General features: G+C 40.8%; 1 protein-coding gene across 6 annotated transcripts in view; it reads left to right on the forward strand.

The window, feature by feature from the left end:
- The first annotated feature begins 475 nt into the window (after positions 1-475).
- asph (aspartate beta-hydroxylase) overlaps positions 476-17,854 on the forward strand; it is a 33,287-nt gene continuing 15,908 nt past the window's right edge. The window contains exons 1-4 of one of the 6 annotated variants that reach the window (XM_046408011.1): positions 476-666; positions 8,593-8,757; positions 9,525-9,569; positions 10,893-10,961. In XM_046408011.1, coding sequence (XP_046263967.1) covers positions 627-666; positions 8,593-8,757; positions 9,525-9,569; positions 10,893-10,961 — 319 coding nt within the window. In that variant the 5' untranslated portion in view covers positions 476-626. Of the gene's footprint in view, positions 667-4,889; positions 5,155-6,781; positions 7,026-8,592; positions 8,758-9,524; positions 9,570-10,892; positions 10,962-17,854 lie in introns of those variants that run through there. The other 5 variants (XM_046408014.1, XM_046408013.1, XM_046408010.1 and 2 more) reach the window with 5 other exon arrangements.

A 17,854-nucleotide genomic window follows, 5' to 3' on the forward strand; every position in this document is an offset into this window, starting at 1 on the left:
TCACACATTCCTAACCCCACCCCCCACAAATTTAAAACTTAAATAGCAACTCGAAGTCCAAATCCCTGGCTTTTAACAAAGATAGATAGGTAAGCTACTGTACATCAAATTTAAAAGCCTATCAAAAATGCGGTTGTAATTATTTTGACTGTATTAAATCTTCTACTGATATAGAAGGTTAGAAATCTGTATGCTGTTGTTGCATCATGTTTCTATGTTGATGTGTTGGAGATTTAAGAAAATGGAGTGAAGAAAGAAAAAAAACCACAGAAACACCGCGATACCATGGGATCCACAGATGGGATCTACCATCTTGCCACGTTCCAGAGGACCGGAGGAGGCGGGGCTAAGATAAGACTATCCACACGGTTGAATAAGCCCAACGCCTCTCAAGTCCCATTGGTCTGAAAATTATCCCGTCCCACCTACTTTTTTGGCAGCAAGTCTCTGATTGCTTGAGAGGGCTGTCAGTTTTAAAGTGGACGGGATTTCTATGGTTGTGAGTTTTATGAGGCAGGAGAAGAAATTTTGATTTTCTTTTTACTGCAAGAAGTGCAGCCTTCGGTCGCTCCAGTACCTCTGCTTTTCTTACAAAAGTCCACCAGCCCTGCTGCCAGAGATTCGCCATGGCTCCAAAGAAAAACGCTAAAGTGCACGTAAAAAAAGGTTTGTTGCAGCTTCTCCTTTTCTCGTTCTGTTATGGCTTGCTGTGGTGGGGATGATGCCTTGCAGCCATCAGCTTTCACTGGCAGGCCATTCAAAGTTAATCGGATGTCGAGCTGTTATTTCATTCAGGGCCCTTGTCCTGGTTAGCTAGTTTAATTTAGCTTTAGAAAAATTGTGTTAGTTGCTTTGTACAAGTGAGTTGGCTTAACCGGACTTAAGCTGGGTTTACACAGCATGTAAACACTTAATATAAGCCTTGCTGGTAGCATTTTACGCACAGGAATTCCAACGTCGCCATGAATTGCTAATGTTAGTCCTGCCCAAGTTAATTCTCTATTAGCAATACACGACAAAAGGTTGTTGCTGTTGTGTTTTGTTTTACTCATCGCTGCCTGTAACACCGCAGTGTTAAAGCGCTATTGTTGCAGTAACACGTTTAGGGATACACCAGCTGTTTATCCTTTACCCAGGCTGGTTGACCATGGCTACTGCGACTCTCGGGATTACTAGCGGAACACCGGCTCTCACGCGAGAGATAACCTTAGCCTTCTCTCGTGCGTATACATAGCGTTTGCCAGAGTTCTGCTTAGAGGCCCAAACGTTTAGCCACAAATTTTAGGCCTGTTCGACGTCAGCTTCTTTGGTTAAAGAGAGCAAGCTGTACCAGCAGTGCGAGTGCGTGTGTGTGTGTGTGTGGACCCCGGGGCTCAAGGCACCCCGCCCCCGATTTTGTAGAGTCACTCATATGCTCACGTGTCATTTTGAGGAGCCGTGGGTGGGGTTATACGTGGCTCCCGAGGGCTCCGTTAGTATCCGTAGCCCGTAGAGGATTTCATATTCACAGGTCTGTTGTTGTGTAAGCTCCATCGTGGAGAGCCTCGCGCGCGGTCTCATTCAAATATCGTGCAGTGTTACATCCCAGTGTTTAATTACATGGCACGTACCCAACGTGCGGCGATACGCTGAGATCAGCGCTTCCACTGTTTATTCCCGTAGTTTCAAACTACATGTACGTGTTGAAAGAAATGAGCCCCACACTGACACGTAGGTGTGGGCAGATGAGAGTGGGCCCTTTTTGTTTATATTAATAAAAGAGGCAAGTGGGCAGTTGGGAGCACACACTGTCCTCCACTGGCTGCACAGGACTCCCATAGCAAAACCATATGGTACACTATAGTTACTATAACCAAGTATAAACACTTTAAAATTATGAAGTTGGTTTATATAAACCTTTAGTCTCTTTTTGACGATACTGGATACACACGCTAATTTCCACATGCATGAATGGAGAGTTCGGAGTGATGGCACATAGAGCTAATGCAGCTGCAGTATATATAGATTTTTTTTGCATAATATATTCCAGTGACTGTAGCTTCACCTGCAGTTCATAGTGTCACGTCAGAGTTTGAGGGTAACGTTAGAAATCCCAGGGAACAAAATGTTCAGTTTTTCGTGTCTTATTTTTAACCCCGCCCACCACAGTCCCGTTGCGTCTCCGTACGTGTGCGTGGTTCAGCTTGGATGGTGATTTACAAAGAAGCACGCATAGTGGACGTGAAATATGAAGGAATACATGTGTCCTTTGCCAACAGCGGATGGTCTTTTTGCTCTCTGTGCCCCATACGTGCTACTATTGCATGTTTTGAGATGCAGCGCTGTATTTCCAAGGGTTCACAGTTGCATACTGTATCTGCAGCCAACTAGGTCAGAAGCTCTGTAGCTCATAACAGAGCGCACGTTTGAAAGAAACCGACCGGACTGTGTGACGCATTAGTATGAGTGCATGGTAAATAAGTATTATTATGAGAACATTTTCAAATGTTGTTCCTTAACTTGACCTAATGCTGCAACTCATTTGTTTTTAACTGTGGTCCAGGGCCTTTTTACTGCCTCAAGAGAAGCTGTAACCATTTGTGTATATGAAGATGAAAGTGGGGTGTTGTGGATTAGCTAACTCACACCTGGAATAGAAAGCCCGTGCACTTTGTCCATAGTTATTTGAGTTACATCATATGATCAAACACTGAAAGTGGCTTATCAAATATTGATTTTGGCTCTCACAGTCAAGCCTGAAAGGAGAGTTTAATCAGAGGCATTCAGTCTGACATCCTGAGGTGTGCTGATCATCTGGATGATTGAATCATGGATCGGAATACGTGAGGGTGGAGTTATGTGGAGATGAGCTCTGTCCATATGTTGCCACTTCACTTGTGTCTTGGCTTTTCTTTCACCTGTTTACCTTTTTCTGTCATGTGTTCTTTTTACTTCTCTACCTTATGTGTCATTTCAGTCCTTCAGGCCTCCTGCATCCCTCACCAGAGGGCTGGGAAGTGTACAGAGCTGAAAGGGTAACAGCCCGGTCTGTTCCTCTGGGTCTGATGTGTGATGCTGTGTTGTGTTCTTTGCATTTGCTTTTAAGTGTTTTCTTTTTTTTAACCATGAAACATTACTATGTAAACTTGCATGAAAATGCAATGCAGTGTGTATTTGTGTGAGGGACTAAGTTATGGCTTGGGTAGGTTTGGGTCATATGGCCACAATCGTCTGTCATGGCATATTTAGTTTTATAAACAGCAGTATCACAATAGTTGTTGTGCTGTTAATTTACATAATGGTTTAAAATAACCACGCTGTGCTACAACACATTTGATTATGTTCTTCTTTTAGTGAAAATATCCACACAAACAGAAACAAATCCGTCACATGAGACATCACTTCAGTTAAAAAAAGACTCCAAACAGAGAGAATAATAGTTTCAAGTGCAGGATGCTTCCTGCTTTGTATTTACTATTTTCTCCATGTTTCCTCATCACTTTCTTCTGCCTCGGTGGTAGACAGACCACCTTGGTGCTGCATCATGCTGCCTGCTGTCGAATCAAACCTTACACCCCAAATCAAACATGTATTTTCAAATATGAAAACAGTAGCTTTAGATGTATCATCATTTGTAGCCATTTTACGTAGACTGTTGTTGTAGGAGTCCAGTGTTTTGTTACTTTTTATAACTTCAGACAGGATGTTTGAATCCTCAGGATCAGAATAGTTTGAAAGATACTGAAATTTAGTGCTGCTTCTCGTTCTTCAGGCTAATTGTGTTTTTACTTTGTCATCAGAATGAGCAAGTTTAATTTCTAACCTAATGTAAAGCATCACCGTTGCTATGGTTACTAGTCTAAAGTGAGCTCTGTCGTAACATTGAACTACTTACTGGAGCTATGTATGATATGTCCCCAAATAGGCTGTGATTTTACCAGCCAGCAATTCGGAAACCAATACTATCTTTTGCCATAATCATGTGTAAGAACCAGCACATGATAAAATGGAAGTCTAGTAGTAGTCTACCAATGTTTATTATATATGTAAAAAAAAATCATCAGGATTGAATTTTTAAAAAGCTGAAACTGCTGTGCTGTGTTTTACCAGCATGTTTGTAATGAGCCAATGATATAATCTAATTAGCTTGACATTAGCACAACAAACCACAGCTCTAGTTAATACTAGTGACTTTGTGAGGGATTTCTCACAACAAAGCCAGGCGTGGGATTTGTTTCCTGCCCTTTTTGTGGTGCCTAAATCACAGCCTCCATCACTGGAATGTACTGTGCACTGTCACAGATCCTGGCGCCAAGTGCTGTGCTAAAGGAGTGGAGGCATTTGGCTTCTGAGTGGATGTCTTTCATATACATATTTTGGGATTTGACTTTGCTGAGCTGTTCTTGTCAGAAATGTTGATATGAGGAGATCTTTAATGTACGGATTCCATCAACGTGGCCCTGAAAGCAGTGGTTGTTTTAGACTTTCTCGCTGTCTGTCATTTTGATGATGATCGGGAAATATTTTGTTGTGATTAATTATTCCGTTAATGGCATTTAACTTTTGGTAATCATGGTAATATGTAACATACAGAACAAACTTACAGATAATGCCTCTACATGGGAATGGAGAGAAGAGAGGAACAGAGATGCAGGCGGTGCAATCACTTTTAATGTCAACACCAAATGAAACAGATGCCACACAGTCTTCAGTGTTTTCCAATATTGTTAAAAACATTAAGTCTGTGATCTCAGCCTAAAGGTAGGCAAGTAGGTAGTTCTTCATAATTTAAAAACTTCTGCTGGACCTCACTTCTCCAAAGCAGGTCTTTTAAAATTGGTTAAGGGTCAGAGGTTGACATTCAGGCAGCGGTGATAAAGGTTAGAGAATGTGAGTGGAATGTCTTCAGAGGTACACAAACCTGCTTAGATGTGTGCATGAGCTTGCACATGCCTTAAAGCAAGAGGGAAGAGGAGTAAGTCTGAAGGCGGTGCACAGCAGCAGCCCTTACATAAGACTTAGAAGGGCTGCTCGGGCTGAACAGTGTGTACTGAGCTTCACAGAAGAGACTGAGCAGACACAGTTTTGCATTTGTTTGGAGAAGAAGACTGCGTACATGTGTGTGAAATAGCTGCCGTGCTCGTGTGAGAATGGAGTGTGCTGAAGAACAAAGCCGTATGTTTTTGCATGCTTTGTTTGCTACTGCATGTTTGTGGAGGCCTTGGATGGCTTTTCTTTGTGTTAGCTTGTGTGTGTGAACAACAACCTGAACAACAAGTATTGTTAACTGTAATAGTAATGACCTGAATGTGTGAACCTGTACCCAGTAAGAGTGTCAATACTGTGTTTTATCTTCCGGCCAGTTGTAACAGTGCTGTAGCACATGATCATCAGAAAGGACTGCTATGCAAACAGTTTTATTGGTCAGCTCAACTGTTTTGTGCTCCTCCCTGTTTTTTGTGTATCCAAGTGAGATCAACAGATAGTATTGCAAGTTTCAACAATCTGTAGTTTTATTCAGCTCCACGCTGTTTGATGTTTGTGCACTTTTTTTTTTAATGGATCCCGCGTCCCAAATACACCCACGTCGAATAGGGACCAGGACTTAATGCCTGTGGCTGTGTATGTGGTTGCTGGTAAATCCACTGACTTTGTCCTTTAAGCCACTGTTAAAGAAAAGACTCTGCATGTCAGAAGAAGAAAATAGCTCTCTGTTTGGTGGTTTTTCTCAGGGAGATGTTGGTGTGATTGTTACTGTCTTTGAAAGCTGACGCTCGTGTTCATGTTTGTTTTGTATGAGTGAGTAACCCTCACTCATACACACACTCACAGACACAGACACACAGTTGTGAACACCTCAGACCACAGCAGTGAAGACGTAAATGTCTTCAAGCACAAGTTCTACAACCTTCAGACCTTCTGTGCGTGTAGGAATTGGTTATATCAATGCAGATACTACTTGTTTATACTTATTGAGGGTTACCCATAATTTTGCAAGTAAAATGGGGACATATCCAGAAAGCAACTGTGAAATGATGAATACAAACACCTTAAGGTGTCGTTGTTACTGTTGTAACCTATTATTTAAAAAGTAGAATTAAAATCACAGATGAGCTGTAGCTTCTTAAAAAAAGCTAACAGAAAAAGATTGACATCATTCTCTTCTGATTGGTTACAACCAAAACTGTAAATGAGGTTCAGAATGGGTTCTGACTTGAAGATGAAGACTTGAAGAGTCCCTTCTGAACCATCACAACAAAACCTTCTGCTACATGTAACCCCCCCTGAGGATCCCTGGGATTTCCCCAGACCCCACTAAGAAAACTACCACACTATTGTGATATTTTTCACCGTTTTCACGAACTACTTCGATCCCATGCTTCTCTTTTTGGGATTCCTCAATCATGTTCTGATCAGATCCCAGATGTGTTATTAGCCCTCTTTCATTGTCTGTTCTTCCTCATTTTCTGAAAGCGTGTGTTTTGTATCTGCCAAAGTTCAGTTGAAAAGGTCATTTTGGTGAAACCTGAAATTAAATTAGAAGCTTTATGTTATCTTGGTTGGTGACACAGAAGGTACCAATGTTGACATTTATTTAAAATCTTCCAGATCAGGCAGAGGAAAGGAGACCAGTAATTTCAAAGCTATCACTGCCCGGTTAGCCTTTTCTTCTCTCTCTGTGTCAGGGCCAGCTGGTCTAATAGCACTATAAATAGCTGTCTTTGGCCTCCAGAGCCATATCAGGCTCAGCAAAAAAAAGTGACAGAGAGCAAGCATTACTGACAGATGAGCAAGAGAAAGAAAACCAGTCAATAGAGAAAGAGGGGAGGGACGGATAGAGTGGCAGAGAGGAGGTGAGATCAGGAGGCAGAGTAATCCTTCTCCCTTATCTGGGACTGTATGCTGCCTTTGCAGCCAGTTAAACTCCTACTCAACTAGTCGGCAAGCCAGGTTGGCAGGGATGGGTGATCCAGCAACCCTGGTGGAGTCCGCCACCCCTGCTGTCATCACGGCGGTCCCCACAGTGATAGCTGGGGAAATGCAAGGTGAGGAAAGTCTCAGCTCGAGGCCTACTGACTCAAGAGCTGAGAAGGACAAAGGAGCGTAGAGGTCATTGTGTGGGCCTTGTTGTTTGGTTGCAGGGCAGAGGATAGAGTGAGGAGTTGTTGCAGGTCTCAGATCAGTTGTAGTGGTTGTTAGTTTCCTGTCTTGTTAGCTCATTGAGTGTTCTGTCAGTAGTGAATTAACACATCCTAAATTATGACCACACAGTATTCTACGACACATATTTTGTTGGAAATATGTGGATTTAAGAGATTGTTAATTTTGGTAACATTTAGGTGAGCCAGGTCATGTAAGTAGTTTAACTTCAAATAGTGTCTATTGTACTTTCCTTCTGCATCCACACACATTCACATCCCCTCTTAGATAAATGCAAAGCTGGATTAATGCAACATACCGTATTTCTCCTTCTTCAATATTTGTGCTAAGCTAGGCTGATCACCAAACACTCGTATAGCGCAGCTGGTACTGATGGTCTCAGCCGACTGTGGGTAAGGTAACAAACGGGAAGGCTCAAAATGTTGGCGATGGATCCAGCTGATGGATTTTGAGTTGTATGAATGAACTTGAACAGTTTATGCAAACTTTGATCTCTGTATTGAGGGTGTCTAGCCAGGGTATCATTGCATTCTTAATGATAAACACTATTTTGTCCACATTGGATATTAGCAAGGTATATTAAAATAGACAGTGGATGGAAGTACTTTGAACTATGCTCTTTTGAGTGTGTGTCTGAGTTTGACCTAGCACCGTGTAGCGGACTTGGAACACCTGTTCATTCTCTCTGCCACTATTTTCTCCCATCATGCATTGTGGAATGTCATTGACACCCCCGGAATAGCTTCTTGTGATTTATTTTTCTGTTTCCATCGCCTGTGCTCCTTTCCCCAGAGCCAGTTCTGAGGGATTAGTGCAGATACAGTAGATGACATGTGATCTGTCCAAATTCAAATATAAAAACACAACATCTCATTTTAATGTTCCTGTGTGGTTTGTATTAGGTCTATCCACCTGACACAGTTGGTTATTTTGTCAAGTTTTGGAGGCAATGGAAATAAAGGTGAAAAAGAGTGAAGTGCAAGGCAGTAGGTGCAGCTCTTTTTTTTTTTTTTGTTTCCTGGACACCCACATGCTGCCGTGCACGCTCTCACGTTAGTTGCTGTGGTTATGGATGTTTAATGCAGTTACTTTTGTGAAAAGGTAGACTTAAGATCCAACAGCTGAAGATTAAAAATGTCGGTCTCTGATTACTGTGTCCCTTACTAAAGTATGATAAAACTGTAACATTGGCTTCCTGTCAAGTTGGTAATAAAACCTGGCAGCTTCTCATAGTCTGAGACACAAACAAACATACACACACACACACACACAAACACACAAACAAAATGTGTATGCGGTTGCAGTTGTTTTGTGCTCTTCTTTTTCCTAGACTTGCCGCGCCTCTCTTGCCATTCTTTGAACATATAGCGCAACTTAATATGCACATAAGAAGGAATTCCTTCAAGAAAATATCCACAAGTGAATCTAACACGCGCTCTCTTTTGGTTGCAGATGGTGCTAAAAGTCAGTCAGCCAATAAGAATGGGAAGAAGACGGACTCTGGGTCCAGCAGCAGCAGCAGCTTCTTCACTTGGTTCATTGTCCTGGCCCTGCTGGGCGTGTGGACATCTGTAGCGGTGGTTTACTTCGACCTGGTCGACTATCAGGGAGTCCTCGGTGAGTATCCGGGGCAGTACATGTGCACACATAGCTGGATGTGGTCTTCCTCTCTGGAGTCCTTTCCACCTCATGCACCTTGCTTGAAAGGCATGGTAACAGCTAGTTTGGCTTTTGCCTTCATGTGCTTCTGAGGTCAACCCTAACCCTAAGTAAGAGTCAGTCTAACCATGATGTTTACCATTCATATCAGAACACGTCATATCAGCAACATTACTTTAATCCTTCTTGTTCTATTTTCTGATCAGCGCTCACATTTAACCAAATACCTAAGAAAATAGGATGCAAAACAGCCACCATAACGACTGCAGTTAAGAGTTAGTCAAATGAGATGAAAGCAAAAGTGCCTCACAGGCATTGGTTGATTTAAATAAATTATCAGTGTTGTGCTGCTAAGCATCCTGCTTCTGTAGTCAGATCTTGGTTCAGTGTGCTTACAAAAGGCACAGCTTGTATACCATTACTTTTGTCAGTTTTTGCTGTTGTTAAAATTGTTAAAAAGTGATTGCATACATTAAAGTATCATATATGAACTAAGAACTTATTTGACTCCAAAAAATATAACCCCTTAATCTATCTCCTAAACTGAGATGTACTTTTAGATGCATGTCTGTCTTTGATTGCAGAATTCTGTCACTTTATTGCTAATGACTGATAAACTTTGTCTGTGTGGTGATCTACGATTAATGTATGAATTACAAATGTGCTCTGATTTATTTCTTAATCTTGCTATAGTCCCAATATGTATGTTTTGTGTTTGCATGCAGACAAGGCTAAGGGCTTACAAATTAACCTGTCTGAGGCCTTGCAAGGTAAAAAATAAATCACAAGCCATATTTCTGTTACCTCATGTATTAACATTAATGATTGTTATCTTCTGTTATTGTTGTGCTCTCAAGACTTTTCCTTCACTCCCTTACACACTCTGCTCAGAGCCCTGAATCTAAAAGAATTAAAAGAAAAGAAAGGCAATAAATTTTCCAGATGTGTTAGGCTGCCATGAACTGATTTGGCAATAAAATATGCTGCACACAGACCTTATTGTTTTCAGACCTTTCAGTTGTGCTGGAAGAATCCCATCTAATAGTTAACTGAAAGCAAAAAGTCTAATTTCCACATCATGTGTGCATGCTGAATGTTGTACCAGGATTGTCACAATTCATGCTTGTAGGCTTTGCAAGCATGTTCACATTTTCAATAAACGCCGAGAAAATTTACACTTTGAGCCATGATTGCACCAACAACCTTACAGTGTCAGACTGTGCACATACGTCATTCTGCACAGTCAAGCTCAAACATTCAGCTGTAGCAGGAACAAGAAAACAGTTTTGACAGGAAGGAGACTTTCAAATGACTAAGTCAGTGTCAGTGAAGCTTAAATGATCTGGAGTGGGGGGAAAAAACCAAACCAAACCAAAATATTTCTGTTGAACTGTTTTGAGATAGAATACTTATTAAGTTTTGTGTTCAAAACAAGACAATATGTAAAGTAAAAGCAATTACAGCATAAATTGTGTTATAATCTTGTGACATCCTTAACTGATGGTTGTCTTGCCTGTTCAGCTAAAACATGAAGAATATACTGCATTGATTTTGGACAAACTTTTCTTCAGCTGGCTTAGATCCAGGGCTTCTGTCTAACCTCATGTCCACTTTGTCCTCTGGTCCAGTTGTTAATGTCACTGACACAAACTGTGGCCAAATATCCCTCAGTGTCCTATTTATTTTATGTAATAACTATTCTAGTTGAAGTCCCTAGCTGTTGCCATTTCCTGTTTGACCCATCTTGTCTCACTGTCTTGTCATTTGTGTCACTTTTAAAGGAAATTGCTAAGCTTTTAACTGATTTGTAAACTTGGTCAACCTCACCAGTTAAGTAAGCGTAGCGCAAATGCAAAAATACATTTGTTTTTCTTATGAAGATTTCTTTTCTCATACTCACAAGTAAACATAGTTTATGATGAGAGACAGAGACATGCGGCATGCGGCCTCTCTCCTGCAAGCTTGGTGCATTCCTTTTTAAGCCTCTGTGGAGTTATGCATGTATCAAATGTGTGTATGTGTTTGTGTATCTGTCTGTCTTTGTCGTTCCTGTGAGAACAAACAGTAAGTCTGCATGTGTGTTGCTGCTACAGGTAAACTGGTGGCATACGACACAGATGGCGATGGTGATTTTGATGTCGAGGACGCTAAAGTTCTGCTAGGCAAGTTGATTTATCTCTAATTTGCAACCAATATCACTGGCTACTGTCTGTGTCTTGCAGAAAGTAAATGCAGGCAATGGATTTGTTCATGAGTGACAAGATACTTGGTTTCCCACAGTCATGATGCAGACAGAGCTCATTTACCCTCAGCTTGAACATTTCTGCATTCCACTGCTAAAGTGTGTTTTTTGTGTGTGTTTCTTACATAAAATGGCAATTTGGGTTTCTTTTGCATGACTGACAATTGCACAGCTAACTGTTATTATAGAGACACTCATCAATTAAAAGATCAGAAAAGCTCACCAATGTTTTCTTAACTGGTTTGTCATTCAAAATACAACGTGTGTCACTTTTTGACCGTCCCCAAAAGAAAGTAGTATTGAAGTTTAAAAATTAGTCAATGCTAGCTAGAGCTCATACCGTTTCCACTACATGATGCAGCTCGCCTCTGTTCGCCTTGATTTTGGTAACAGATACTTCTCTTTACTTGGTTTTCCACTGCAGATCAAGTACAATTCACAGTGGGTGAAAAAAACCCTTACAAAACAAAATGAGTTGAGATGAATTGAGCAAAGTTGTGCTATGTAGTGAAAACATGAAAGTCCCAACTTAAGAAGGTACAACCCTGGTCTGATTCTAAAGAACTTTAAGTAAAGCTGTGTAACTTCAATTTAAAAACAGAATGCATTCATTAGCAAATGAACTTATGGATGACAGTTTTACAAAGTGTTCACAGTGGCGAACCCTCTCCCTGTGCTTTCTTGTGAACAGCTGAGCCTTTCGAGGATGCCCCTTTTATAACCAATCACGATACTGTCACCTGTTACCAATAACCCTGTTTACCTGTGCCCTGTTCCTAACAGGTTTTTACTGAGCATGTAACGGCTTTCCCAGTCTTTTGTTGCTCCTGTCCCAATTAGTTTGAAACGTGTCGCTGAGGTCAAATTCAGAATAAGCATACACTGTATGTACAACAGTCAGTGAAGGTGATGAACATAAACTGGGGTTGTGAGTGCTCTGTGGCAGGGCTATAATGGACGGCTGAGGTTTGTGGAAACAACCAGTTATTAAAGGATGAAATTAATGAGGTTTATCAGGACAAAGGCTAGACCTGATTCACCTTCTAACTAAAATTAAATCCTAGCAACTTTAAGACGACTGACGAGTTCAGTTACCTGACTGGGAGATAAATTGCAAAAGCCCTCTCTCGGCACTCCGTTGATTTCCTGAGGTGCAATCTGTCTTTTCAGTTTCTGTGTTGTTATGACACTCATGTCTATGTTGTAGCAATTTTTGGAATATTCCTCCTGTATGTGAAGCTCAAATCATTCAACATAGCTGGGAGCTGGATGAGAAATGTTGTAGCTCCCAGTTGACTTCAGGGCTCCTATTCTCTATGTGATGCTGCATGTTGCATGATTTTATACAGGATCAGTTTTTTATTTATGTTAACTCCCAAACTTAATGAATGGCATACATACCACAGTTGTACGCAAATGGATGAATTCCAACCGCAGAGTGAAAACTTTTACCTTGTCATGAGAAAGTGAATATAATCGCCAAGAACTTAGATTCGATTGTCTATCATTTACGATTTCCTGCCCAGTAACGGCTGTCGTTCTCTGGCTCTGAAGCCAGACAGGCACGAGATTCATAAGTTTCAGTTCATCTTCATTTACATGGCTTTACGTGATTGCCAGTGAGGATCAGGTGGAGGTGGAGTGTTTGTCCTTGCCTGCTTCTTTCGATGCCACACTCGTACTGTCTGACAATCTAGAGAGGATATCTGAGCTTTTTAACAGTGTTCTGAAATACTTTCACATGGTAGTCTTCTGCTCTGGACTAGCAGTTATTTTGCCAAAGCTCTAGACAGTCCCAGACAGAACTGTCACATCTGTTTTTCTTCACCAAGATGCTTCTTTTGGTCCAGTGCATCTTCAGCTTTTCTGTCCCACTTGCAGTCCATTGTCCATGTCTCTGTAACCTGACTCAAAGCAGCTTCAATTAATTGTTGAACTTTGCTTCCTGGCATTGAAATGCATGCTCCCATACATACATACTCTGTCCTTCTCTTGTCCTTCATTGTAATCCCTTCTTAATTTCCCCATTGGGCCCTCTTCTTTTTCACATTCTTATTGTGTTTGTTTGAGCCTGTTTCTCTTTGGCTCAGCATTTTTTTAAAAAATTTTTAACACACGTTGATGACTGATAAACCTTTAAAATTATTTATCACCGAAACATTTTCAGTACAACAGTAACCTTTTTTGAAACTGAATTACCTCCAGAATGATGTTTCAGATTGCAGGTGTTAAACATGTCCCTGCCTTTCTGTCTCTTGATAAACGACTGCTTCTCCACCTTCCACCTTAATTAATGTGCATTTACTTGCATGTTGCTACATCCACCCATAATTCATATGGTGCAGCGGGACACCCTCCCGTGTTCATTGTCCATTACATAATGATTACTGAAATGCTGACATTTGTCTTTTTAATTAAAGATGTGTGGTGTGTAGGTTGGAATAGTCCCATCTCTAACTGCATGCTTGGCCTGCTGTAGGATTGATAGTTACTCATCTCTCTTTATAGTGAGTCATTCTTTCTCTTCATTGACTTCTTGATGCTTCTATATGGTTATTTTTGTGCATCTTTCATTCGTATGTTGATATTCGAATATCGTGAATATCACCAACAATTGTCTTCATAATAATTTGACAAAGTAAGGTACCATAACCCCTGGGATGCGGTAATACACGCTGGCTCTACCACATAGATTTACACAACACAACTGATATTTGTTGGATTTAGAGGTGAACACAACATATAAACATATTAAGGCAAAGGTGCAATTTTGTTTTATACTGTTTTTACCTAATCTAACCTCTAATGCAAACATGGTTTAATGGAAGCACAGATTCACTTTCCCTCTTTTTCTGTCTTAAAGGAATGGTTCACCCAAAAAAAATTCAGTCATTATTTATTTATCCCCCATGCTGGCTTTCTGTCGGCACAGGGGTAGGTAGATAATGACTGAATTTTCATTTTTGGATGAACTATCCCTTTAGCTCTTGTCTGTGATGCTAAGGCTGTCTCCACATGATAAGCAGTGACACAAAGTCGGTGCAAGAGAGCTCATCGCCAGTTATATGATTTTACAGACAAGAACTGTGAGAAAATAATAATAATGGCTCAAGCTGGAACAAAGTGATTTTGTTGGTGATCTTGTGTAGACAGCTCGACTCCGGCAGCTTATGATAAAGCCTGAGTAGTTCCCTCACTGCCTAACCTATGCTTAAAACTTCTCTTACCTTCTCCTCTTGTTTCTTTCCCTCCTTCTCTTTCGTCCTCTGTTCTTTCATTACGTCTCTTTTTTTATCCATTTGATCCTACCTTTATTTCTTCCTGCTTTTTTATGGGTTCCCCTCCCCACTACCTTTCCCAACATTGTTCCATCTCCCTCACTTCTACATGCCCCTCCCCCCAACATCCCCTCCATCCACCTATCCCTCCATCATTCCCTCCCTCTTGTTTGCGTAGGCCTGACCAGTGAGGGCGATGGTCAGGGTGAATCCGAGGTTCTGGATTGGTTAGAAGAAGTGGAGGAGGGTGGCTCTGATTGGTTAAACGGTTTCTTCACTTTCCTGTACGGTCTGATAAACCCCCTGGAGTCCCTGGAGGAGGAGGAGGAGCACAGCACCTCGGGAGGAGTCATGGAGGCACAGGAGGAGGATGAAGAGGACGAGGATGAGGGAGGGGTCAGGAGAAGAGGATCAAAAGATGATGGAAATCAGGGGCAAAAGATTGTCATAGTTGGCCTCCATAACCAATAGCCTCAGGCAAACTGCAGCAACGCATTTACCCTCTAATGCGGTTTCAAGATTTCTTTCAAGATCTCATCATCCAACAGCCCAAGCCACAGTGTTAGGAAAGCTGTTCCTGCAGTCTTTTTTCTGCTTGCTTTGGCAGGTTTGGCTTTGAATATGAATATCTCCAGTCTAACCTGCTGTGGGCTCCACCCATCCCAGCTTTCGCCCTCTGGAATCCCCACATAATGTCAAATGTTACAAACAAGCTTCATTCTTGTTTGAGCAGAATCTTGAGAGTGAATTCCTTTTGAAAGAGTTTTCTATGATGTCGATCCTCGTTGTAGGATATGTGCTTATACATAATATGATACTCAGGAACACTTTTAGAAACCCTCTTAAACAATTTTTAAGAATCTATTACAGCTTTATTTTCGGCACAAACCTGTTGGCAACAGCCAACTAAATAACACAAAATGCAAAGATGATTTGCACTTGGACAGCTGATCAGTTGTCTCTTTCTCTGACATTCTGTCTTTTCCTATTGCTGCATGCCATAAAAACTGATCCTCAGTGTATTTGCTCTGAAATCTTTGACTGTAAGCATGGATTTGTACTTTTTTTAAAAAAAAAGCTTCAAAGCGAAGGCTTTTGGTGATTTTTCTTGGACCAGATTTCTGCCTGATATTAACATGCAACTCGATATGGAAAAAAATCCCTTAAGAATACTTGTATACTAGGAAAAATCCTGTGATCAGATGCCATTATCCAGGTAATGTATCTGGACACAGATTGCATGTTAACACCAGTTGAAGTGGAGTCTTGAACTTGTATAAATCGACTGTTTTTAGGGTTGCCTTCTTTGATTAATGAGTATATTGAGCCAAGTTGGTGCTTCCCATTCTACGGGTTCTTGTGTATTCTGCAGCAATCAAGTGTCATATTGTTTTGTTTGTTTGTTGTCTGATGCCACCCCCCTCATCAGCAACAGGGTATATCAATCTATTTGTTCCATTCTTGCCATTTTCTTTTAAGCATAATTGTTCATGGCTGACAAGTGATGAATCCTAAAGTGTGGTCATTCAATCCAAGGTTCAGGTTCGCTCTTGTTGTGAGTCAGAACTGAGAGGAATGCACTGCACTACAAAGTTGTTAGATATGAGTTAGCCACTGGATTGAGACCATGTTTTTCTTTCATGTTTCACACAGCAGACATTGCATTTTAATCTGTGCAGTTTACTGACCCGCCTCCACGCCGACTTGAGTCTTAGCACAACCTGAAGCATTTATTTATTTAGGCTTCTACTCTATTTTTTATTTCATGGCCAGTAATATCACACTAATAAGCAAATGTATTTATCTATATTTTGCAACCTGTGCGGTGCTCTTTCGGCTTTGTCTTTTTATAAGAATAAAATTACAATGAAGAATGGACCTACATAAAATCACCAATAACACTAAAAGGTACAGGGCATGCATAACTCTGTAGCTTAAGTAACTGGTGAGAAAGGCCTTCTTTCAGGCCTTGCACAGTCAACCTGAAGATCACTCTGCTTCCAGGCAGAACATGATCATCAGTCCTGCTGTGTGTTACTGGCTTTGTTACTAGTCGTACTTGCAATTACGGCAGTTATCATTTTTTGATCAGCTTCTGGCAAAAGCCAGACTTTATTCTGGCTATGTAAACTTGGACTTTTCCTTGATTCTACTTTCCAGACTGACATAAGGTAACAAGAAACCAGATGCACTCTTTTTGGCCTCTTACTCATTGTAGATCTGTTTTATGTGCTATTATAATATAAAATCCATCCTAAATGGTTCAAACCTTTCAAAAAAAACCTTCATTCGCTATGGTGATCTTACCTTCTTCACTTAACTTTTTTTTCCTCTTCATTTCGGATGCTGCCCTGACCTCTGTTGATGCACTTATTAATAGCCAGAAAACAGGGCTGTAAAACCTTTGTTCTAAAACTTGGTTGTACATCATTTGAGAGCTATTGTTGTTTGCAGATGTCTTCACAGCATTTTTAAAACAGTTGATTTAAACACTGGGGATGGGCATGAGTACTGGTGTACTTGATTTGGATGTCAGTGTTTGTGCAACATATCGAATAATAAGTAAGTAATAATAAGTAATTAGTAGGTTTACACTTTTTGATGGGACACATCTAACAGCTATCTATAAATATCTGCATAGATGATAGATCTGCTCTAGAGAACACTGGATCACTCGATCTAATGTTACAAACGGAATTGTGGCCAGCAGCTATGAGAGTGTTGTTTGGAAATGTTTCAACAAATAAAACTAAATGAAGGTGCGGTGTGAGCCGTGTAACATAAAACTTGTGCATCATAGGACAACTAGTTTGATGATAGGCCATTTCTGGATTAAGCAAAAGGAGAAAACGGCGAAAACAGACAAGAAGTCCCTCAACACCTCACTGAGTGAAGAAGATCACGATAAGCAGAGGGTGGTGAGATGGGGCAGCCAGTGCAGCCAGTGGCAGTTATGATGTGTCTCTAACCCTAAACCCTACCTGCATTTTGCCATGGGTGTTTTTTTTGTTTGTTTTTTTTTGAGCCCTCCAGTGTATGTACTCAAATATGGAAATTACTGAAAATGACCATCCCCCAATAAACAGATGGAGGTCAGGTTACTTTAAAGTTCACGTGGCTAGAACTATAACATAACGGTGCTGTGTGGCATAAAGTATTATTATTATTATTAGCACATAAACTGGTCATGTTGTGAATTGCTGGGAAACCTTCATTGAGCTGATGCATATTCGATGATAATTTTAAGGAATTTATTCTTGCCTTGGCTTGCATGTGGTTTTGAATGAGAATTTCCTTTTTAGGCCTCTGAACCTATGACAACCGTGGCTGGTAGCATTATGATTTCTGTGTTGTCATCCGTGTATGCACGCCCCTTTCTCGTCAACGTGATGTCTCAGGAACACCTTGCCTTGAGGGAATTTCTTCAAATTTGGCACAAACAACCAAATGGAGATGAATAGTATTTTATGGCCAAAAGGTCACCAAGGCATGTGAGGCAGAGAAGAGGTGTGTTTGATTTATTATACTTCTAATC

Source organism: Scatophagus argus, chromosome 13 (genome assembly GCF_020382885.2).
Source record: "Scatophagus argus isolate fScaArg1 chromosome 13, fScaArg1.pri, whole genome shotgun sequence".
NCBI classification, from domain to species: domain Eukaryota; kingdom Metazoa; phylum Chordata; class Actinopteri; family Scatophagidae; genus Scatophagus; species Scatophagus argus.